Source organism: Papilio polytes, unplaced genomic scaffold (assembly GCF_000836215.1).
Source record: "Papilio polytes unplaced genomic scaffold, Ppol_1.0 DF824191.1, whole genome shotgun sequence".
Taxonomy (NCBI): domain Eukaryota; kingdom Metazoa; phylum Arthropoda; class Insecta; order Lepidoptera; family Papilionidae; genus Papilio; species Papilio polytes.
Window position 1 is genome coordinate 3,413,041 of NW_013525013.1, and position 23,415 is coordinate 3,436,455.

The 23,415-nt window shown below is 34.4% G+C and overlaps 1 protein-coding gene across 1 annotated transcript in view; it reads right to left on the reverse strand.

The window, feature by feature from the left end:
- Positions 1 to 737: 737 nt before the first annotated feature.
- The window catches only part of LOC106110898, a 54,264-nt gene continuing 31,586 nt past the window's right edge, over positions 738 to 23,415 (reverse strand). The window contains exons 3-5 of the mRNA XM_013292848.1: positions 5,659 to 5,777; positions 4,073 to 4,166; positions 738 to 3,877 (exon numbers count right to left, since the gene is read on the reverse strand). Coding sequence (XP_013148302.1) covers positions 3,716 to 3,877; positions 4,073 to 4,166; positions 5,659 to 5,777 — 375 coding nt within the window. The 3' untranslated portion in view covers positions 738 to 3,715. The remainder of the gene's footprint in view (positions 3,878 to 4,072; positions 4,167 to 5,658; positions 5,778 to 23,415) is intronic.

Sequence of the window (23,415 nt, forward strand, 5' to 3'; positions counted from 1 at the left end):
TAATAAAACAATAGTTGTTTCAGTACAGTCTATTTATATAATGTCGTTGCGTGATTGACAACATTGAAGCAGCTATATACAAATTAGCTTACACAATATTACAAAATAAGACTTACATAGAAGCTCCCTATAATTTGTTTTTGGCACTTGCATTACGTTTATATTCACATTATACTAACTTAAACAGATTTTAGGACAAGATTAATTAACACAACTTACAATGTAATCGAGTCTTTACTCTTCAATGTTTTTCGTTGGACCTATTGATCTGTCGGCCGATCGGTCAAACGGGAAACTTACAGAGGTGTAGAGAGCAAAGTACAAAGTAAAAAACATAATGTTTTTTTACAAAGTGACAATGTTTATGAGTTGATGAGTCAGTAAAAAAACACAGAAAATGAATCCTTGTCGTGTTATAAGGCTCAATTTCTAGACAGAACAAAACGATGTGAGAATCCAAAAGAGGATTAGAATTACAATTGTCAGTAATTGACATTTCGTTGTGAAAAATTATATGCGATTCCTTTGATTCTAAAACTTAATTACGTCTTTTTTGCTTAAACATAACATGAGATGTTTTGCACCATTTTTCCTATTTAAAACCAGATTTTAAATAAATCAGTATTTGAAATATATTATTTTGTAAGCGGATATTGTATTGTTTATTTATTTATTTATTAGAAAGGTACACCAATTGCATGTTCAAAATTCACAACCAAATTAATATACTGTAGACAATTAAAAACAAAATCTTTTTTTTCTTTTTTAATAACAAACGTTGAATCAAATAGCTTTTTCGTTAATTACAACAATAAATTAGGGTACATATATTAAAGAAAAAATTAAAACAAAGACAGTAAAAGAAGACTCTAAAGTCGCTAAAAGTTATTTAGATTGCTGATCGCTGATTTATTTTAATTCACCTGGAAGGATAGAAATGTGTCTAGTTATTAGTACTGATAGTAGACGATTTCATCAACTTTGACTATTGATAAATCACAACTACATATTACATCTCTCTCTCTCTCTCCGGATCGTTTCCTCATTCCTGAGGGTCGCGACCACTCTCCTTGGCTCTCTCTCGAAGGGTGTTTCTCCATTCTGTGCGATTCTCTGCGACATGTATGGCGTTATGAATGGTTGTGTTGAGAGTGGTGCATATTTGGTCCGTCCAACGCATAGGGCGACGTCCTTTAGATCTCTTCCCATATTACATATTACATACTAACACACATTAGTGACGAAGATGAAAAATCTACTGGAAGCTTAAATGAGTATTGAAACACTACGCTAAAAAATGTACTAAATCACAACCGATGCTTACAATACTTTACGTTCAATAAAAATGTACTTTTACTTAAAATGAAAATACATATAAATTTATTCAATAAATCTAACGTTATAAAAAGTACAAAAAGTAACAAAAAAGAATTAAAGGGTGCGTCGAATCTACAAGCGTGTAAATACAAAGCTTCTAGGAATCTAAACATATACCTCCAGATACCATGTTCAGTAAAAGGAAAAAAAATAATGAAGACTTAGGGCTTGTCCCACAACTGGCTAATAGAGGCTCAAATAGCTTAAAAATGACGTCACTCTCATATAAGGAAACCAAAACTGACATTTCGATGTTACCATTTGACACGTTTTATTGTATCAGACAATTTATAATATGGTGGGACAGACCCTTAGTATTTTAAATGACACGTACAATCGTTTGTGTTAAAACTGGAATATTATGAAATCTAACAGAATTAGCGCGTTTGTTCACGCGGATATTTAAGAAGTAATCAATCGATGCCTTTGAGAGGCTTTACTGGCATTGCCTGGATTAGGTATCTTGAGGTATGGATTAGGTGCTTAGTATATAATCCTAGATATATACAAAATATGTCTATAAACGCTGGAGGGAGTGCGATACTGGACGTTTGTGTTAGTTTTAGATAATATTTAGACATGTATTACAAAGTAGTAGTAAAATAGGTTAATAGTAAATGTTAATCGATCTTCACTTATTTTATTTTCACATTACTAATAAATTGGTAAAATACAGCGTTACATTTAACTCCATAAAGAATAGACAATGCATTAATCTAATCAAAAGATTTCGAAGAAAACGTATTCAAGTTAACATATGAAGCTCAAAAGCGCTCGTATTCGCGGCTCAAGAGCGGTCATGGTCGATAAATTATTACTTATATCATATTCATTTTATCCATCGAAGCGTCGAACTCAATCACGCTCACAGCCATTATTAAATTAATATAAAAACATCCTTTCATAACACGATAGGCTACTTACACCCGGTTTCTGGAAGGTCAATCAATTTCATTTATGATTAAACTTATAGTGCCATATATTGTTGTCCTCAAAACTCACAGTTAGACCCTTCGTACACAAAGCAACGTAAAATTAGTATTGTATAATTCCATCGCTATTATCGCATAGCGCGCGCTTCGCTCACACAGCGATAAATTATCGACGTATTTGGTGGTTGTTCACTTCAGGTATAGCGACTACATGGTTGTTTATTTACGCCATTTTTAAAATCCTATCGACTTTTCTAACGAAGATCAGGATGTCAAGAGACAAACACGAAGCGAGTGACTGGTTTTGTGTACGAAAAGCCTTAGGCGTATTAGTCGAATATTAGTTTGACATGACAAAAACCGGGCGATAATTTACAGTAACACTGGAATAACACCAGCCTATTAATACATCAAGCAGGTACTTATGACTCTTTTTCCCTTATTACAACATTAAATTACCCTACCCTTATAAATTAACACGTAGTACAAATAATTACAATGTTATCTATCAATTCTACAATAAGCTACTTGGGATTAATAAAAAATACTAATACATCTCCAATTCGAAGGATCTACTAAATTGTCTAATAATATGAGACTTGACAGCTATGACGTCATGAGGCTTTTCTCGTACTATAACCAAAAGTAAACATAGTAAACCCAGCGTGGCTACAACGAACTTGTATCTTTTTGGCTCGCTCCATAGGGACGTAAACCGTGTGAAGTTGCCTCTAAGTAATTCTGCTCGCCTAGTACTTTTTATAAATATTAGTTACACTTTCTAACACTACCCATGGTTTAGAATACAAGGAATCTACTAAGAATTTATAGTCTACACTACAACTACCACTACGAATGATTTTTTTAGATCACATTATCGCTTTGCAATATTTATAGCCTAAATGACTAGCACAATTTTGAAATCTTTTCAAAATTAATTACAATTTAATATCAATTACAAACATTTTAAATTAGAAATTTTAATATACAAGTATTATGTTAAAAATTCAACCGTAAGGTCAACCATCGGAAAGGTAGCTTTTAAATTGCAATTAGTAAACTGATTCCGTATAGAAAATAAGAAAATAGTTCGAGATTCATAACTTCCTGGTATATTAACAATAAAATGAAGAGTTTTGTAATGATCTCACAAACTTATAATGGCTCGTTGGCGCTGTTATTGAGATTAGTTCTTTCATAAACACGAAAAACGTTCTTAGGCATAGAAAATGACTCTTAAGATACGACAAGACAGTGAAACAAGGGTCTTGTGGCAGTTTTTTGACATTGACAGGGGGCGCTTAGAGCTATTCTATTTTAGTTCCACTTTTGTCCACCGAGCCATTTATGTTGTGGCACTATAGTATGATGTTTACGTTATTAGGTTAGTTTAGTAGGAGTTAAAATTATGATGTCTTAAGATGATGTGACTCGTGGTCGCAGCGGCGGAGTACCGCGAAGTGCGTCACTTGAAAGGTGTTAGTGGCCCGGCTGCCGCGCTCCAGCGTGCCTGTCATTGTATACCCCATGTTGAAGTCAGCTTGAGTTACGTTCGTCGTCAGGTATAACTGAAAGATATGTACAAGATTAAACAAGAATGCTTACAATTTTCTAAGTTAAACTTTCGTAAGAGATTTTTTAATATTGGCATTTGTGTCATAGTGAGTTTAGTTAAAGAAATCCATTAATCTTCTTTTTCAGTCTTCTTCTTCGTAAGATTTAATTAAAGCGCCTGTAGGTTTTTAATATTTAATTTTCATTACCTTAAAATCAGAATCTGTACCAAGATGCTTGAAGGTGCCAACAATGTAAACCGCATTAGCTCCGCTGATGACCATCCGCGCTTGAGTGCTGTGCCTGAATAAAAACGGAGATATATAAAAGATGTAAGCATATTCTTAAGAGAATAGACCTGACGATGTTCCGTTATCTACATTTCTAATAAAACTATCTAACATAGACTTTAATTTACCGAGAATGTAAATTAGTTGTAAGAGCGAGCTGTTAATAACGAGTTAGTTAAGCTATAATATATCAGAGTGGTCCCGTACGAGGCTCTCCAGGCCTGCATGCTGCCAGCGCCGCGGCCAATTGTGGCGAGCTTGATAAAGTGTTGCCCCTGACATAAAGCTATATTAACTGACACGTTATTTGTTCATCAATGAAGACATAATAATATTGTTTTCGTTTTTGAATATCAATAAGGCAGTAATAGCTTTCGATTTAATTTTATTTCATAAAGTACTAAGAATTATAGGAGACACGTAACGATTATTAGGATTAAAGTACGTTCGTCATTTGTTTTTTTGGTATGCAAAAGTAAAGACATTTCTTTATACTATTATTAACAAAAGTAGAGTTGATAACAATGTGATACATATCGGTGTAGTGGACTATTGGGATTCGCGGCACGTCTCTCGGCATGCTGCACGTAGCGAGCGCCCTAACGGCCTATGTAATGGTAGCTTGCTCTTTAATAGCCGCAAACATCGCTCTCAAGCCCTCGAACAGTTCCCACGAACAAATTAAAAACGTTTATGACCACTCCGAGGGTACTATCCACCTTGTTATTGCTGTTTAGCGTCTCTAAGAGGCTGAACGTACCCAGCATTACATTCATGTTAAAAACATGATGACCTAAATTGTTTTTGATCTCGTTTCTAAGATGACTATAAACAGTAATTAACATTAAGTCGATCCATTCTCTTTACATTCTTTTGAATTTCCTTACCCTATTGTAGTTACAGAATGTATATCTTCCGATATTGTCAAGTACAGCCGTTATTTCTTCTATAATTCAAGGAACAATGTTAAAGAAACTAGTAAGTATGAACTTATTCCCGAGTGTTATTTTTAATCGTCCATATTTATTTACGAAGTGCTGCACCACGCCTTGTGGCGCTAGGATCGCGTGCTTGTGGCGCCCTCTGCGACCTGCGGCCGTTTGTCAAACGGCGATACGCTCACCTGAGCCGGGCGTTGGTTAATTACCAACAACGCGCCTAATGTTTCTTCGCAGATGATAAACTGCTTCCTTTGAAGAAACTCGTGAACATTTTCAGCTTGTTATTTCCTGGTGTTAACGTATTTTATGCCTTGTCCCATAAATGCAGAAATGATTACTTTAATTAATGCTGCTAATAATTACAAAATGTAATCCAATGTAACCAGTAAATACGTCTTTTTACCACAATTTAAATTTTGTGTTTAAACTCTTTAAAATTACTTCATTCTGATAATTCAGATTCAGAGAAAACATATCATCACTATTCGGATTAGTATGGTTGTTGTGAGAATTTTTAACCGAAATGAAGTTTTTTTTTGGCGCATATTAAGTGTAGAGTATCACCTCTTAGTACCGGCGACCTCGATGACCTTGCAGCGCGAGCGGCGCCACCAGCAAGGCTGCAGAGTCCAGTAGGAGGAGGACGCACTGCGCGCCCACCCCTCCTCCGGGAACATCAGCACCTGCAATTATACACGTTCATGAAAACATCGAAGCACTTATTATAATAGTATAAGACATAGAACAAGACTGTTGGCACGGCCAATTTGTTGAGTAACCTTCGTCCATAGACAAAATAATTACCACAATTTCTCTAGAAAATTGTACATTTCAGTTTTGTAAGATACCGTTTCTATGTGTATATTGAAAAGGTTTATTCAAATCGAATCCACATTTCTAAATAAATGGTTATAATGAAAGTGAGTTTCAACTCAAACTCGAGATTTCCCTGACCGAAAAACAATTTTGCTAAATTAGAAAACTTTGCAAGCCTTTCGACAGCGGCGGCGGTATGAAAAATAGCTTTTTGGCTAAAACTAATATAGCAGGCCAGAAACAAAACGGAGCGGAGTCGTAACGAAGTTGTTGAGCGCTCGAGTTTACAACCGCGGGCGTTGGCGCTGGCGGTGGGAGACTCTAAATCGTCCGGATTCGTGTTTACGTTTCGAGCTCGAAGTACTTCCCGGAGCTACGTCAGCGCAACGTAAACGCGGAAGCATATTGGCTGCTGGGATTCGAACGCTCGATTGGTTTCCGGCGTTCTGTCCTCATTTTCTTCGTCGTGAGTTCGGGCAATATTTTTTTTTCGTAAAGGAGTTTTCCCGCTTTCGACAATATTGCGTCAGTTTCAAAGGCGCAGTCGTCGAGGGTGAAATCGCTTTCACGTCGGGTGAGCACACTAATGATAGAGTTCCGGACACGGCCCGCTCGCGGGGACAATGCGCACTCGTCCTGCGCTCTCCTGTGCTCTCCTGCGCCCCTTGACGAATCTAACTATTGTTTAATGGGTTTAAAAGCGTTTCAGTGTTGTGAATTTCAAATGCTTAATGGAGTACAAACTTTTTTCGATGCTCCCTTTACGGTAGCTTTTCATTTTAAAAACATTGTCACCTTTTAAATGTAATGAAATGTTTGTGAATAAATTTGAATAAAAAATTATTTCATTGTAATGGTAATTATCGAGCAAAAATTGTGTATAGCCATATATTTTAGTAATTAAAAAGTCAATATGTATACTCATTTTTAATGCCCCCAAGTCTAGAGTACCTAACTAAAAGTACTCAAATAGAAATGCAAAGCGAGAATTTGGAAAATGTATAATAAGCATTTAGCAAACATCTTTACGATTGTAAAATTTTTATCTATATCTTTTCATTTACATTACAGCGCGATGATTTACATTGGTCCCAGACGAAATCACTTGAGTGTCGGTGCGTTTAATATTCATGGGTGGTTGTGGTCCGGCGGCGGCGACACCACCTTTTCACAAGGGTCGATCTATCACTCCCGCTGTCGATGATCGAGGCTCGTCCAATTACCACGCGCACTCGTCAAGGTTTTTCATCTATCTATAATTGCTTTGCTTTTCAAATCAACTCAAGCGATATATTGCTTTTCATAGCGATTTCAATATCGCAAGTGCAGAAATATCAATAAACAAGCATCGATGTATACTTCAAATCAGTGCTTTCAACCTTTTTTAACTACCGTACAACTTGGACGGAAAACAAAAAAAAAATGGTGGCCATTTTTTTATTTATTGTTGCATGTTCTTTATTTATTGCTTAATTTGATTTTGACCTAATCTCTACTTTTTAAAGTTAAATTAAATCATTTCACAAACAAATCTCACTGGAAGTACCACTTTTAAAGAAATGGCTAAATTAAGAAGTAGTTATTGATATAATAAAAATACAACTTACACGTTTCGTTGCTAAATTGAAGTGAAATAGTACTTTTATTTTGCATTCGAGCGTCGATTTTGATTACGAGGCCGTGGAACTGAATCTATAGTCACGTCCTGCCACTCGACGCCACTTGACTGCTGCCGCCTACTGTCTGGACTTGCAAGACTCAATAGATAAAATGGAATTACTATTGTTGAATTTTACGCCGTTTATTTTATTTTATAGTAATTGATTTTTCAACTTCAATAGTCCTTGTATTTAATTTTCTGTTTCAGTTGTAGTAGTTTGAATTTTAAGTTAAATCATGAACACTTGCCGATTTTCGGAATCTGAATTATAGGATTTTTTTTCTTATTAGATGATACGTGTCTGGCACGAAGTTATGTATGGCACTCCATTACCATCTTTAATGACGACATCCGGTAGAATTCATAGAGTTAAATAAATGATGATTTTTATTAATTTAGAAAAGAAAGAACTTCTGTGCTACAATGCTCATAATTAAAAACGAAATTGTTAAAACAATGTGAAATATGATCGTAGTCCAGTCTCAAGTGGAGTATTAGCATGTCACTTTTAGTCCGAGCGCTCTAATTCCACGTCCTTACCTGTGAGTGCGAGTCGGTGCTCTTCGCTTTAATTGGATTTAGTCTGCACTATGAATATGACGCGAGGATTGCCGCTTTACAGATTTATTAACAAGATTAAATGAAAAACCTTGCTGTTAATTATATTTTAGTATCCAGAAAGATGTATAATCGTAATTGTATTAATCTAATACAGGGCTTTATACATATTAAAAGTCGGTGCGTTTTTATTCTGCAAGATAACAAGTTCCCATCTTTTATCTTCATCCTAAAAGAAATTTAACATTACGAAATGTTACATAAAAGTAGTAAAACTACACTTTAATCTTCATGTAATCGATAAAAGGGACGGCCGACAAAGTATACAGTTTGTTCGGTGACTTTCTTTCATACTTCATGATATTGTTTGCTTGTTGAAGTGTGTTTGTTCGGCCCTCCGTCTTGTAAAATTGATTTATGAAGGCGACGCGGCCGACATGTGATAATGTTTTTTATATAGTTGTACGGTCCATACATACTAAGATGGCCAGAATTACACAGTTAAGGATAATTTTCTTAAATGCTTAAGGTAGTTTGGTGAATTTTACTTAATAAATAAGCTTTTAAAATTAAATTTAAATGTTAAACATTCGATCATAGATTGAACACCCTCTTCATGTATCGTCAATGCAAAATAATTGCTTCGCTTGAGTGACATTTTCCGCGCAGGTAGCGGACGCCGCCGAGGAACCGGTGTCACAATTTAATTAACCGTGGATGTGGCGCGGCTGCGGGCCAGCGGGCTGAAGCATCATCTCATTACATTTCATTAGTCTGCTACTTCCCGATCTATACAGGTTTACCTGGAGCATTGATTGCTTTAATAAATAAGGAGCTTAAATTAGTCGATCGTCTTAACTTAATTTGAAGTACATTAACAGATTATAGCAGTCCTTGTAATTAAACGCTCTGTTGACTTTACATTTATGAGTATAGAATGTCTTAAGAAAATTTTTGTCCAATGGGTTAATATTGTTATTTTCACAAGTCATTCATATTTAATTGCATAAAAATCTTTTGTTAAAATGAGTAAAATAGTACAAATAAATACAAAACCGTAATAATTTCATCTAAATTTATCCGAAGAAAGGGTCTTCTTTTAATAATCTCGCCAGAATTGGTGGTCCCTTTATCCCTGTATGATATATTCCAGGATAACTTCGGATCGTCATAGAGGAAATGCCCTATGGAACGACACCGGGTCTTTGTGGCGGAATTGCAATGGGCAGGGAATTGAGTTATGTCGGTGTCGGACGCGAGCGATGCGACCCTTTGTCGCGTCATCAACCTACAAATTGGCAGTTTAGCCGCCGCGTCGCTGCCGACTCGCCCTGGGCAATGCTCGAACTCGCACTGATATTTCGAAAAATACAAAGGTTATTGCCGTCCTCCGGGAATGGAATATGATGAATGGACAATTTACAAAAGAGATTTTAAGTAAGGAGAGAAAGATAAAGTTGAAAGCGATCTAACAAAATTGACACATCTTGAAAACACACACTTTTAGTAACTTTAAGATTGTTTTTTTATTTGGATGCTATTTTAACTTGTCTTGGGATTACTTATGCCACGACTTTATTCAAATCTGTCTCTGATATACATTTGAATTATTAACACAACTTATGAAGGTAAATTATTCTTTTTTTATTGCTACTATTTTCATACATTTGGTTGGTGTCATTTGTTATCGATTGTATTTCAGAAAAAGTAACCGCGACTAACTAGGCCAGGGCAATACGTTACCGCAAGTCATGCTGTCAGCAAAAATAGCCTCGTAATTCATAGTCGATTTGACATGGGAAGCGCGCTAACGATGGATTCCAACGTCGTCATCAGCTAAATAACAAACAAAAGTGATCCCTTAATTACAAAGACCAGTCTCTGATGTTGAAGCAAGAGAATATTTCCACGATTATCTCTATGGTTTTTAGTTTTAAAATTAATTAAACAACCATTTCCTCCGTCAATTAAGCGTAGGCAATGCATCTGCAATTACGGATTGTCTATGGGTAGCGAAAGCTTTGCCATTTTGGCTGGTTCAGGTGACCGCTTGTTTGGCACTTTATGATATAAATACTAAGATAGTTTTTGGCTTGCGTTAACATGAACTGAAATATTATTTTGTTCGTTTTATGAACTGTAATTAGTTCCTAACTGCTTTTTAAACGCCCTGTCACGACAGTTTTCCAAGCTATAAATTATAATGTCTGATGATTACGGTACACTATACTTGTAATTTTGTTTGATATTTGGGAATGTTTTATGGCGGCGTTGCTATGGTAACGTTGTTGACAACAAGTGCCTACAGACGTCGTCGGGGAAGGGCGACGCGACTTATCAGATAATTGACTGCTGCCTCCCTACTAAAGGCAATAATACACATTTCTATGAACTGAATGTTTGTTCAGAATTAAGTAGTGTACTGTATACATTACATTACTTACCTTTTTATTTATATTGGTTTTAATATTAATTAAAAACAATATAACATCATATAATGCTGGGTTGAAGTTTCCATTTATTTTATCATTACCTATTGATTCATTAGTTCTAGGTTAAATAAATGTTACGTAGTTCGGAAACGCATATAATAAAGTTATGGAACCAATAACACTAACAAATGATTAAAAGCGGGAAACCGATCATTACAGTCCTATTTATTTATTGTTGTTAAAAAGATGCCTATATCTACAAATTTATGGCTTAAAAGGACAGTCGATTTAATTAAAAGAATAGCTTAAGTATTTTAATAATTCATCCACAAGACGCTTCCGCGAACCTCTCTTGGTTTATAAATAAAGATTTTTCTCTTTGATATACGGTCGATCAAATATCCGCGGCGAAGTCTTCGGGAACAATAGGCCAGAAAATAAGAAATTCTTTTGATATACGACTGTAGGTAAGACTATCCGCAGGATGACTCTATTGTATGTTCTAATGGCGCGTAGCTCTCATTACAGAAATGTCCTTCGAATGTCAACATGTTTATTATGACTTTCTTTTTATTTTGTGGTAAAACGTAAGCTACCGTTTATTTTATATTAAATGGAAGACAGTTGCATTAACGTTATGATTATGGTTTTTGTAATTGAGTTTTGAAGTTATCTCTTGTAAATTTGTGTTTTTGTACATGCGTTTTAACAGCAAGAAACTATAAAACGGCACTGATATAATGTGCATGAACGCAATATAAAAAATGTTTTCTTACCGTGTCAACATTTTACGGTTTACCGTACAAAGTATATTTATCAAATTAAAATTCTTATGGGAGAATTACGTTAAATAATTACACTTTTATTTCCTTCATATTAATAGATAAAGCTTTAAAAAACAATATTGTAATGGTAAATAGATTGGCATTGCAGACAGAGATGCGTTGAATGGGGGGCGCCCGCGGCAACTCGGGGCCTGCAGAGGGCGCTAAGTGACGACTGTAGGCTGACGAATCTCATTGAAACAAGGGAGCAATCGAACGAACCTTACCTAAATGAACCACTGCTTTACATGGCGTTAGATTTTTCTTTGCCTGTTACATTAAACGCTAAATATAAAGTAAGAAAACTAAGTAATTATGTTTACTTTGAAAGTAGCTGTACAACTATGTATCGTCACGTACAACTTAATAAAAATAACTAACAGTGTTTTGTGATAATGAGAAGAAAACGTTTCTTTATGAAAACCTTTTTCCTGGAGATTTGTTTAAATACTTTAACGTGTATCATAAAGTTTCACCATAGTTGTAACAAAAACAATAAAAGCTTCGTTAAGTTCACTACACGCCGCGTAAATTTAACTAAAGCGCCAACAATGCAGTACAGCTCACACGAAGAGAACTCTGAACGATCTTCTGTACTCTTTGTGTTAAGTACAAATAGACGATTCTTTTAAATGAGAACTATACCTTAAGGTCTTCTGGTGCTATCTTTTGTTTGTTTTAGGATCATCTTCGTATTTATTTAACTTAACCTATGTTTAGTCGATGTATTGTTTTTCTAGATTCTAGATTTGCATTTTAAGGTTTCTACATTGTACAGTTCGGCCTTGTATTAATTACAATTTTACTACAAGTGGATATAATGGAAAAACAATAAGTGTAACTTGAACCATGCCTGTAATATTCTATCTATGAATTTTATCACAATTTATTTAACGAAATACAGTCAACTTTTATAAATTGTCAATTATAATGACTTCATGTCAGTGGACAGCACCTGATCGTTAAGGGACGAGCTGTACCGTAGCATAATCACCACAGTAATCCCGTTCCATCGACGGCTTTATACCGCATATCAGATAAATCGCAATACCAACAATCCATGGACAGCGTATTGACGATGCGCTTGCTCGGTATGAGTCGAGCTTAATAGCTGCACATAATTCAATTGTTCCGGACTACCGGCCTGTGAAACTATATTCCTTTTGCGTCGGCAACTTGGTTCATGAATATTGCATCGCTTGTTCATTTAGGCTCTTTAACCGACCGGTGAAAAGCAAATTATTATTGAAAATGATAATAATGCCTCAAATGTCATTTTAAAACGAGGTCGAGCATGTCGGTAACGTTTTGAATTGATAAAATTAGGCAATTACCGGTGTTATTTTCTTTGGACTGTTCTACCGTGTTTTCTGTGTGATCGATCTGAATGAAAACTAATAATAAAAAGATCTTTCGGCTAATGAGATATGTAAAGGGAGAATAGTTTTAGCTCCTTCATAATTTATATTTCATTCGTTTGCTTCACCGCTTGCTTGAGTGTTTGCGCCTAATATGACACCGTTATTTCGTATTAAATTTAATTGTATTTTTTCAACAATATAATCATAAGTATTATTTTCTACGTATATTATAATATTCTGCCGTTTCACACTAGGTAGTCGTTACCATATGCACAATAAATTACTGTGGTGTGAATTGTAAATTGGACATTATTCGTTAAATTTCCCAACGGCTTAAAACTTTACGATCCACTATTATAATTTACCCACACATATAAAAAGCTTAACCGTTTATATGTAAGTTACCATTTGATTTTTACCTTATAAACGTGTCTCAATCAGTAAAAGGAAATAAACAAAAAATAATAAGAAATATAGTTTAAAGGGAGAAAGATACAATATAATGTCTGGAATTAAATTGTGATCGGAGGTCGAGCATTTCCTGTTCGAGGCACGTGCACACGATGTCATTATGAGTGTCATCAAAATAAAATTGGAAATGATTGTACGAGAGTATTGGTTCGCGTCTTAGCAAGGCTGCTATCACAAATATTTAATACATCTGACTTCCACCGCATCCTTAGGGAGGATACAGCAAGATTATTGCTAAAGAAAAATAGACTTTATGTCGAATTACATAGAATTGAAATTATAGCAAGTTCTATCCTTTTTTGATAAGATTTGAGCGGAATATGTTTTTGATTTGGTTAGTTTTGTCGTGATTTCGAGCACAATTTACCCTTAGTTTTGAAATATGAGACCTCAAAAGTGTGTATTGGAAGTACTGTTATTTAAATCGAAACAGTGATAACTGAACAACAGATGTGCCAAATTATTGTAATGCAAATATACTTTTACAGTAGAATCAAAAACATAACACGGGTATCACAGTATCGTGATTATAATAAATGAAAATAAATGTCTGCGATCGTATAAGAATCGACGAATCGTGTTCGGAAGGGGTTAAAGAAAAATGTGCAAATTACAATTTATGTAAGAGTAATTCGATTTATCCAACCCATTGTGGTCGCGGCGGCAAAAGATCCTGTGGGATAAATGACCGCGACGAACTGCTGGAATTTCAATGATATCCTTTCGCCCCAACATTTGTACAGCTTTAAATTTAAAGGAAACAACCATTTTGTCAGGGATTGGATTTGACTTTTCGATTTATGATTTCGTTAGGAAATGAAAAATATCTTCGTACGAATTCCTTAACAAAATAAACGTAAAACTTTACACTATTTTTTAAGTGAGATTACAAATACTAGTAAATATCTCTATATATTTTTAACCTGTTAAACTAATAGATTTAAAATTCATATCTATGTATGCAACAATAAAACTTTTTTTATTTGATTAAACGTATGAAAATTGATATTGATATAACAGACGTAACATATTCAACAAAAATGCTTTGTGTTTTAAAGCGTGCTGGATCTATGCAAAACTTTTGCCCGAAAATGATTTTTTCATTTTTCATGAATCCATTTGGAGATTGTTTCACTGCTGTATTCCTCTAAATCTTTTATAAAAATTATTATGCATTATGAAATTGTAACGAATTTCATATTTAATTAATACACTTGTCTTAATTCCTACTGTGTTAGCTTATCTGTTTTAATAAACAACTATTTTTCATTACATATTTACAAGAAAAAATCTACTTATATTTCCAAATTCAAGATTATAAATTTTAATGGAATTCAACAAATACATAAATACTATCAACGGGACTACAAAGTGAAATTGAAATTACATTGGTATGAGTTATCTGAGTTAGGGGTATATTTCAAAAGGAATATGTTATGCAGTTTCGCAGACCGGTAGCTCGGAACAATTAAATTAAGTCCGGCCATTAAATTTACCTTCGTAGCGGTATGCAGTTACGAATCTGCCCTCAGTCAATATAAAATACATGACCACTAGGTTGGGATATGTTAAAATAATCGAATTCACTATTTGTTATTATTGGCTTTAAAAAGTTATAAAAAAAAACATTACGCGGTCAGTCAATTTTACATTAAAATTTGTGACAGCTACGAGGCTACGAAAGTCTACGATTAGCTACAATCTATTGCGTTAGTATTCTTAAACGGCAATTTCTTGTGCAATACTTTTATACAATAATGTTAATTACTTCGTGTGCTAATTACGTCATCATTTAATTAATTAAGCCATTAGTTTAAAGCCTTATAAATGACTATAAACGGTGCTCCTAAGCTTCGTAGATTAGGATACATAAGGATCTTTGCGGTCGTATTAAGGATAATCTCATAACTAACATAGTAAATAAATAATAATACCTTTAATATAATTATTATTATTAATTACTAATAATATTATTATTTATTTACTATGTTAGTGTTAGTAGTAGTAGTGTTGTAATAAATAATAATACCTATGATTTATACCTTATTTTTTACATTTTAATTACAAATAACTTTTAATATTTATGATTTTCTTTTAACTTTTCAAATTTAAAATGAAAACTTGTACAATTTCAAGCAAAGTATGCAGCGCTGTGGGTTATCTGCGTTGTAATTAAAAAAAAACCTCTGAGGCGGTTTCCCCGCACCTCTCCCTGCAGCCCGCAGTCCGCTGCCGGCGGCTTATTGGTAATTTTGTGACAAAGCTTGCTAATAAGCCGCCATTTGGAGAAGGGTAAAACTTTTTAAAACACTTTTAGTTATAAATTGAAATTGTTCCCACAACGTAATGAAAATGAAGACATTCTAGTTTTCTAAGTATTTATCTAATAATACACGTAACTGTACGTTTTCACTATTAAAATATACTGAACGCAAACATACGGCCATCTTTGTTTGTTAATTAATAAGTATGATTTGTTCGTAAATCAATCTTATTATTATCGTTTAAATTTTAAATTATGCTTTAGCTCGTTTCATCGTAGGCGCAGGAACAGAATTTACACCGCATTTCATTGTGTTTAAATGTATAAGAGTATTTTGATTGTAAACGATAAGCCTACGTATCGTGAAAGGACTAGCGAAATATGTAAGGATTGTAAGCTGTAGTGGGTGCTCGGGTACCGTAACGAATAATGTCCAATTTACAATTCAAGCGACTGTAATTTGATTTATCCGACCTATTGTGACTCCCCGTTCCTACTGAAAGTGATCACGTACAATAAGACGCTAGAAATACAAAAAGAAAAGTTTAAGTACAACTCAGTTTCTTTGTTTTTTTTTGGATATTGCTTTAAAATGTAAAGTTCCCTTTTCCAAAGTAAAAATAAGCATTTTAATACAAATATATGTTAAGATACTACAATTAATATCTTTTATTTTTAAGTTAGGTATTTCTTAAGTACGTATCATGTAATTATGCTAACTTTAAAATAATAGCTCTACAAGCATTACATGGGTTTATATATTTGTGCTATAAAAGTCATTATAGAAAGCCTATTGGTGGCAATACTAACAAAGTCCATTCGTAAAATAAACACAACAAAACGAGTAACATGGTAAATGTGTACCAGGGGAGCAGAATTTGCACTATTCCGGAGTAAATAGGGACAGTAGTGGACAAAATTGCATTGCGTGCGAGAGTCAACGGAGACAAAGTGACACGGACGGGCGCGCGCTGCGTCACTGATAGCTTGTGACGGAATTTTTACGAGATTAAACACATGTAAATGTTGCTATAGGTTTTTTAAATCTCTATTAGAGTATTAGAGTATACTGATATTGTATTCTTTAGTAATATTTAGCTATGTATGTTATTGGAGTACCTTTTTTAATTATTAAAAACTAGCTGTTCCCGTACGGCTTTATCCGCATGAAATTATGAAAATATTATTTTATTGTTCACATTTGTCAAACTACTAGCAAATGTCAAAATGACATGACATTACAAACCTTCGCAATCTTGCTTCTTTGATGTTGGCAGCAACTTATGGTCTCTTTCCCACATTATGGTATTTATCCAAAATATCACCTATTCCTTAAGTTTAACGGCGTGAAAATATATAGCCAAAAGCATGACGTAAGTGTAGGGCTTTTTATTAAACAAAAAGGTTATTCGAAAATATGCTGTAATTGCTGACATCTTAGGCAACAAAGTAGTGTGAGTTTACGCTTATTATATTATAATAGTATGGATAATTTTACTTTCAGTGCAATTTCAACTTAGATTTTTTTATTCATTAAAATGTATATTCATAAAGTTGTAGATGTTGAACGAAAAAATAGTTTAAGATGCAAAATGCATTCTTACAAAGCGGTTTGAAAGTAATATGATTTTGGACTCATTTCAGTTCACAAATGAAGTTCATTTGGACGTGAGCGAAGTGAACTTTTGCTTCGTTGGGAAACTTTTTGTGTGAAAGTTATCTAAACTTTTGCGGTACACGCTATTAAAATGATACGCCTCAATTTGTAGCTCCTATTAAGAAAACGATTATCTTTATGTAAAAAAGATACAAAGTCATGCGGGATACTTTACTTTGGAGAGTAATTGCGTTCCTTTTGAAATAAACTACGTAGAATTTAAACATTCTTATTATGTTTAAGTTAACTAGAATTAGAGATTTGCTGTTGGCTACAAAGTGTATTTGATTTTTTCATCGTTTGCTAACATTAAGTTATTAACAAATTCTATATACCCTTGTGAGCCACTAACATTTATCAGAATTAATTCGTGTGCTCGTGTGTATCACAGTGTTGCGGCCGTGACGTCAGCAGCCGCCCCACCTGTGCCGCTGTCACACGTCGGCGACCCCCGGTGGCTCCCGCTGCGCTGCTGCACCCCGTCGTCGATGTACGATTGGTCTGTCGGTCGACGTCATACGCTAAATCACTAATTAAAATTAGACCGGCAGGCCAATCCTAGCATCGATGACGGGGTATATAAGACGATGACGCGTGTTCTTCTCCCTCTTTCGCTTCCGTTCTTCACCCGCTGTCGAAACTCTCGTCCCTTCACCTATCATTGTAAAGTGGCCGAAATAAACGTGTTATACGCAAAGAAGTTTAATTTATTCAAAGCAACACATCTCAAACACACAGAATTATTCAGAATAGGCAATGACCCCCGGGCAATCTAGTGAAGGATAAAGGGTTTCCGTGTCTACATACACAATTTATATTGAACATTATATTACATAATAACTAAATTATGTAACTAATTTTAGAGAATATAATAGTTCAACTTTCAGTGTTGCTCGTTACACGAAACATCAAGAGTAGATTGCCGATAGCTTTTACCGAAAGAGGGAGAGATTTGAATGATTTTTTTTTTTACAATATAAGGTAGCAAACGAGCAAGCGGCCACCTGAATTCACCATAAACATCCGCAATTGCAGATGCGTTGCCTATCCTTAATTGACGGAGGAGGAGACGCACATAAAGAGGACATTTCCCATTCCTATGCGTCTCTTCCACCGTCAAATCCACTTTTCCTTTCTATCCTCTTCTCTTAAGAAAAGGGTGGAAAGGGAAAGGGCCTAAAATTAGGCCTCCGGCACCACAGTCATCAGACATAACGCGGAATTGCGTCCATTTCACGCCTGTTTTCTGTGTGGTCGTGGTATGATACCGGGCGAGCCGACCTATTCGTGCGAAGATGTTAAAGCTGACTCTACCACTGTTACACTTAAGTACAGAAATAACTTGACAGTCTTTGTACTTATTAGATGATATTTACAGTATTGTACATAAAATCAAATATTGCGTACAATGTGACTTTGAGACAGTGAGCTTCTAAAGTTGTAGAGACGGTTGCGATTGCGAGGTGTAAGGAAAGATAATGTTCAATTTACAATTCATGCGGCTGTAATTTGATTTATTCATCCTTCATCGCCCCGAGCACGCAACAGAGAAATGTCTTTGGAAAAATGTTTGGAGTTGTTTTCCTTTTGTTGCCTTTGTGTTAACTTGAAAGGTGGCTGGGTGAATTTACGTTCTTTCATTTTCTTACAAAAATCGCTTCTACAAGAATGTAGCCAAATAACATATAAACACAAAAATAACGTAAACAAGCTAATTTACAGAAACTATCGGAGATATGCATTATAAATTATAAGTAACTACTTTAGCCATATTCTATTTATTAGGTTTCTTGTAGACACTTAATACCTTTTGAATAAATTAGTCTGTAAAGTAAAAATAAGCATTTTTTATACAAAAATATGTTAAGATAAAAGGCAAATATTTGCGTTATCTTATAATTGAGTTGTTAAGTCAGTAATTGTTGGTAATTAGTATCGCAAGGGCTGCGGCTTATCAGAGGGATAATTAAGATTATGCGCGGAAGCTTTTTCTCTAAGACGCGGCAAAGCTGTTTGCCATTTTCGTGTAAAAAGTGTTTTTACTTTCGTTTATTAATAAAGTTTACTTGGGTGGTACCATTCAAGTCATTGTGCGGTATAAGGTAAAAATGTACATATTTAACTGTAAGGACTTTCATACACAAGGCAACGTAAATTTTTGAACTAATTTTGTATCTTTGCGTCGCAGTTATCGCGTATTTTGTGCCCCGTAAACACAATGACAGGTTTAGAAAATTCACATCGCCTTGTGTACGAAGCCTAAGTGTACAGTTACAACGATTACGTTGAACGCGAGCAAAATATTGCATATCGTTACAAAGTTTGGTATATGCATAATCAGTACACGCACGATGATTTACATTCGCATCAAAAGTTATAAGTACATTTGCATATCAGTGGTGTGGTTATACGATACAAATTGTTGACTAAACTTACGAACTAACAAGCACTTCAATATTCAGAATAACTTAAAGACTACACGATTTTGTTGAATGATTTAAAAGTAAGTGACATGTACGTATTTAAAACTAGCTTTCGCCTGCGACTTTATACTAGCGGAATTTTAAAAATACATTATAATAATCAGTAGCTTATGTGTTCTTTCAGGCTATGTTCCATATCTATGGCAAATTTCGTCTAGTTTAGACTGTAATTTCAAACAAACATCCATCCATCCATTTACCTAAACATTTGCATTTATAATATTAGTAAGATTACATTACTGCGATTCTTATTTTCATACCCAAATAATGAAATGTATTTTATTTAGATAATGAGTTGAGTTTAGCAGAAATAATAAGCACTCGTACCTTTGTAACTTGGTGCATTCATTACCCCGCCTCTGATATGCTGATGTAGTCGAGAGCTTATTATGCAAACAATGAAAGTTACCAACTATCTCCTCTCCGTGCTGTACATCGCTACAATATTCTGAAAATGTTACCCCGTAAAGCTTTTTAATATTACCATTCTAGTACCTAATCTTTTGTTTAATTCTATTAGGAAACTAGCTGTTCCCATGCGACTTCATCCGCGTAAAATATAAAAATTTCATTTCATTGTTCACATTTGTCAATCGATTACAAATGTCAAAATGACATGACATGACAAACCTTAGCAATCTTGCTTTCTTGATGTTGGCAGCAACTTATGGTCTCTTTCCCACATTAGGGTTTTTATCCAAAATATTTACCCTTAAGTTTATTGGCGTGAAAATATATAGCCTAAAGCGTGACGTAAGTGTAGGGCTTTTTATTAATAAAAAAAAATTGATTCAAAAATATGCTGTAATTGCTGAGATCTTAGGCAACAAAGATGTATGTGTTTACGCTTCATTTTATTAGTATAGGTAACATTTCTAAACATTATTCAGTTCGTATTACCTATTCAATTGTCTAGTCTATTTGATATAATTTTGGTTAGCTTATTTTTTATAAAAATGGCTGTTGCCCCCGTCTTCGTCCACGCAATATTAATATATAAAGTAACCTACGATATGCCCGTCTATGTCAGCTACCGTTTAGTGAAAATCCGATTGAAGTCGGTCCAGCCGTTTCGAAGATTTCCCGGAACAAACGTAGCTTGCGGACAGACAGACAAAAAATGTATAAATACGATTTTAGTTATCAGCAATACAAATACATCATCTTACCGAAATCTGGATTTTTTTTTGGTATAACAAACAGACACTGCAATTTTATTATATCTATATTAAATAAAGGCTTGATACAAATAAGCCGTGAATGAAGCCTGAATACAACTAATTTATTCTCGATCAAACGAATTACAATTTATAGCATTCCTGTTTATTGAAAGGTCTATTGAGTGCCAATTAGCCTTTGAATTCTCTGCTATTGTTCATAAATTGCTAGTTACTGTAATTTCATACAATATAGTATTAAAATACGAATTTGTCATATGTAACTCTCTAACAAAGTTCATTGATATTTTTTTCTAAATATTGTTATCTGTAATGCTTTCATTTTATGGTTTAATTTCTTTTTTTTAATATAACTTAGTAATATTTCATTTCACATTTGTATGTGATATTTTTTCGTAACATAAAAACAAATTTGATTGTAGCTAAAAGCGAGCCATAACAGTCGTCGGTATTCACATTAGCAGGAGCAGGGCGTGATGACCGGACTGCCTCGCCCGTCTACACTAATATTGTATTGAGGTCGGGCACCCCAAATCCAAAGATATATTATTTAAAGGAATAAGCAGTAAGCATTTAATTTACTGTTTGTATATTTAAAAATGTGCTCCAATGTTACATTTTAAAGGCACATTTCTGTTCTTAATTTGTATTTTCATAAAGAAAATTGTAGTAGTCAAATTAAAAAGTTGAACTGACAGTATCTTTAATAAATTCGTAATGCTCACAATAGGCCTACTAACATTAAAAATTAATTAAATCATGTTTAGATGGACGGACGGATGTTTGTTAAAGTTTGTGGTCTAATCAGCAGGACGGGTCTCGATGAAAATTGGCTTAGTCGTAGAAGATAGTCTGGAGGACACATAGTCGACTTTCTTTTGTTTCTTAATTCCAGGCGAAGTCGCGGGCAAAAGCTTGTAGTATAATATGCGTGTTGACCCTTTTTTTACATTTTTTAGATAGTTATTGAGTGAAATCCATCATCATTGAGGAAGTTACTTGTTCAGACGTTATCAAATCAATGTGCAGACGTTGAAGCGACGATCAGTATTCAGAGAGGTATTTCACAATTGTAGAAGGAGGGGAGGGAGGCACGACTACATTGTCTTAGAGTTTTTTATTCAAAGGACTTGAGTAAGATTCAATATACGTCAGATCACAGAGAACTTGTAAATATGTAAAGCTGAATAAAGATTTCGCATTTTCTTTCTATTGTAACTTACTATACATTATTATACGTTATTTATAACACTGCTTCAAAAACCACATAGATTCCCTTTTCTTTCTATGTCTCCAATAACAAATAATAGTATTTTTATATCGGTTTCCGTCTCATTTATCAAAAAACAAACATTTATTTAATGAAGAACTGTTCCACATCTTGTCGACCAATACGATGCTGTATTTTACTAATATTATAGATTCTATAACACCATGTGTATTACCATATCAATAGGAAATCGGTCACCGAAAAGAACCGCTGTCCTACTAGAAAGCTTGCTTTGTTGCGTGATTGATAGTTACATAGACGCAACAATAAATACGCAACCAAATTCTTAAAGGCCGCATTGCAAAAAGCCTGCATACATCAAGTTTGGGGGAGAAGTTGGGGTACAATAAAAACCACTTTCCGCAAGACACGCGTCAATGCAAAACCAGTAGGGTGTATGCTACTGGAAGATTGTGAACTTTGGCAATTTTAAAAGAGACAAAATAATTTACAAACTTATTAAATTGTTAATTTACGTAATAACGTATTAATTAAATCCTTAAACAAAACACAAACAGTATTAAAGTTTATTTAGAATCAAAATAGCATGTAGCGTGGTGTGTACAATTCGTAGCATTTGTAGGCAATCATCGTTGTTAGCCCCCGTTGGGCGCCAATTACGCTTCGGAATTGGAGTGATTGCTCGGAAAATTGCTCGTTAAACCTGTATACAAGTATTAATACTATTCGCTGTATTGTATACAACTATTTATTCCATACCACAACAATACAAAATAGTATATATTTTATTTAAACATTGTTTCGTGGTAAAACTGCAGTTAGATTTAAAAAAAAATCAATTTCAATTTTCTGATAACAATTTCTTCAACTTACCATCAAAAACTAATGTTATGCAGCACAATTTATGTAGAAAGACGTCCTACCTACAAGTAAATGATGTTACAAAAGCTATTATGATAGGAAGCCGTGCTGTTGTACAACTGCGCCTTCACACGACACTGTGGAAAATGCTGTATTAAGTCTAATTCCGAGTCACGATACCTTTCCATAGCAACATTTACGCTACTCTTACTTATCTCACTCTTGATAAAAATGGAAAACGTTTTTTTTAAGCTCTGCAGCTATCAGAAACAAGACACAAGATTTCCACTTAACCAAGTTGATACGTGTCCTTTGTTTAACATCCTTACTTACTTTGAAATAGAAAAGACGTTCAGTACCATAGAAAAAGGTAGTGTGGGAAGATTAGATTCGGTCCCGACCAAGCTTATATACAGGATAGAAACTACAAATTAAAGTGCCGCGATTGGCTATTATTCCAAATGATCCGTAGCTTCCAACAAAATTAATTACCGGTTGGGTCAATGTCCCCTCGTACGGCTACGGG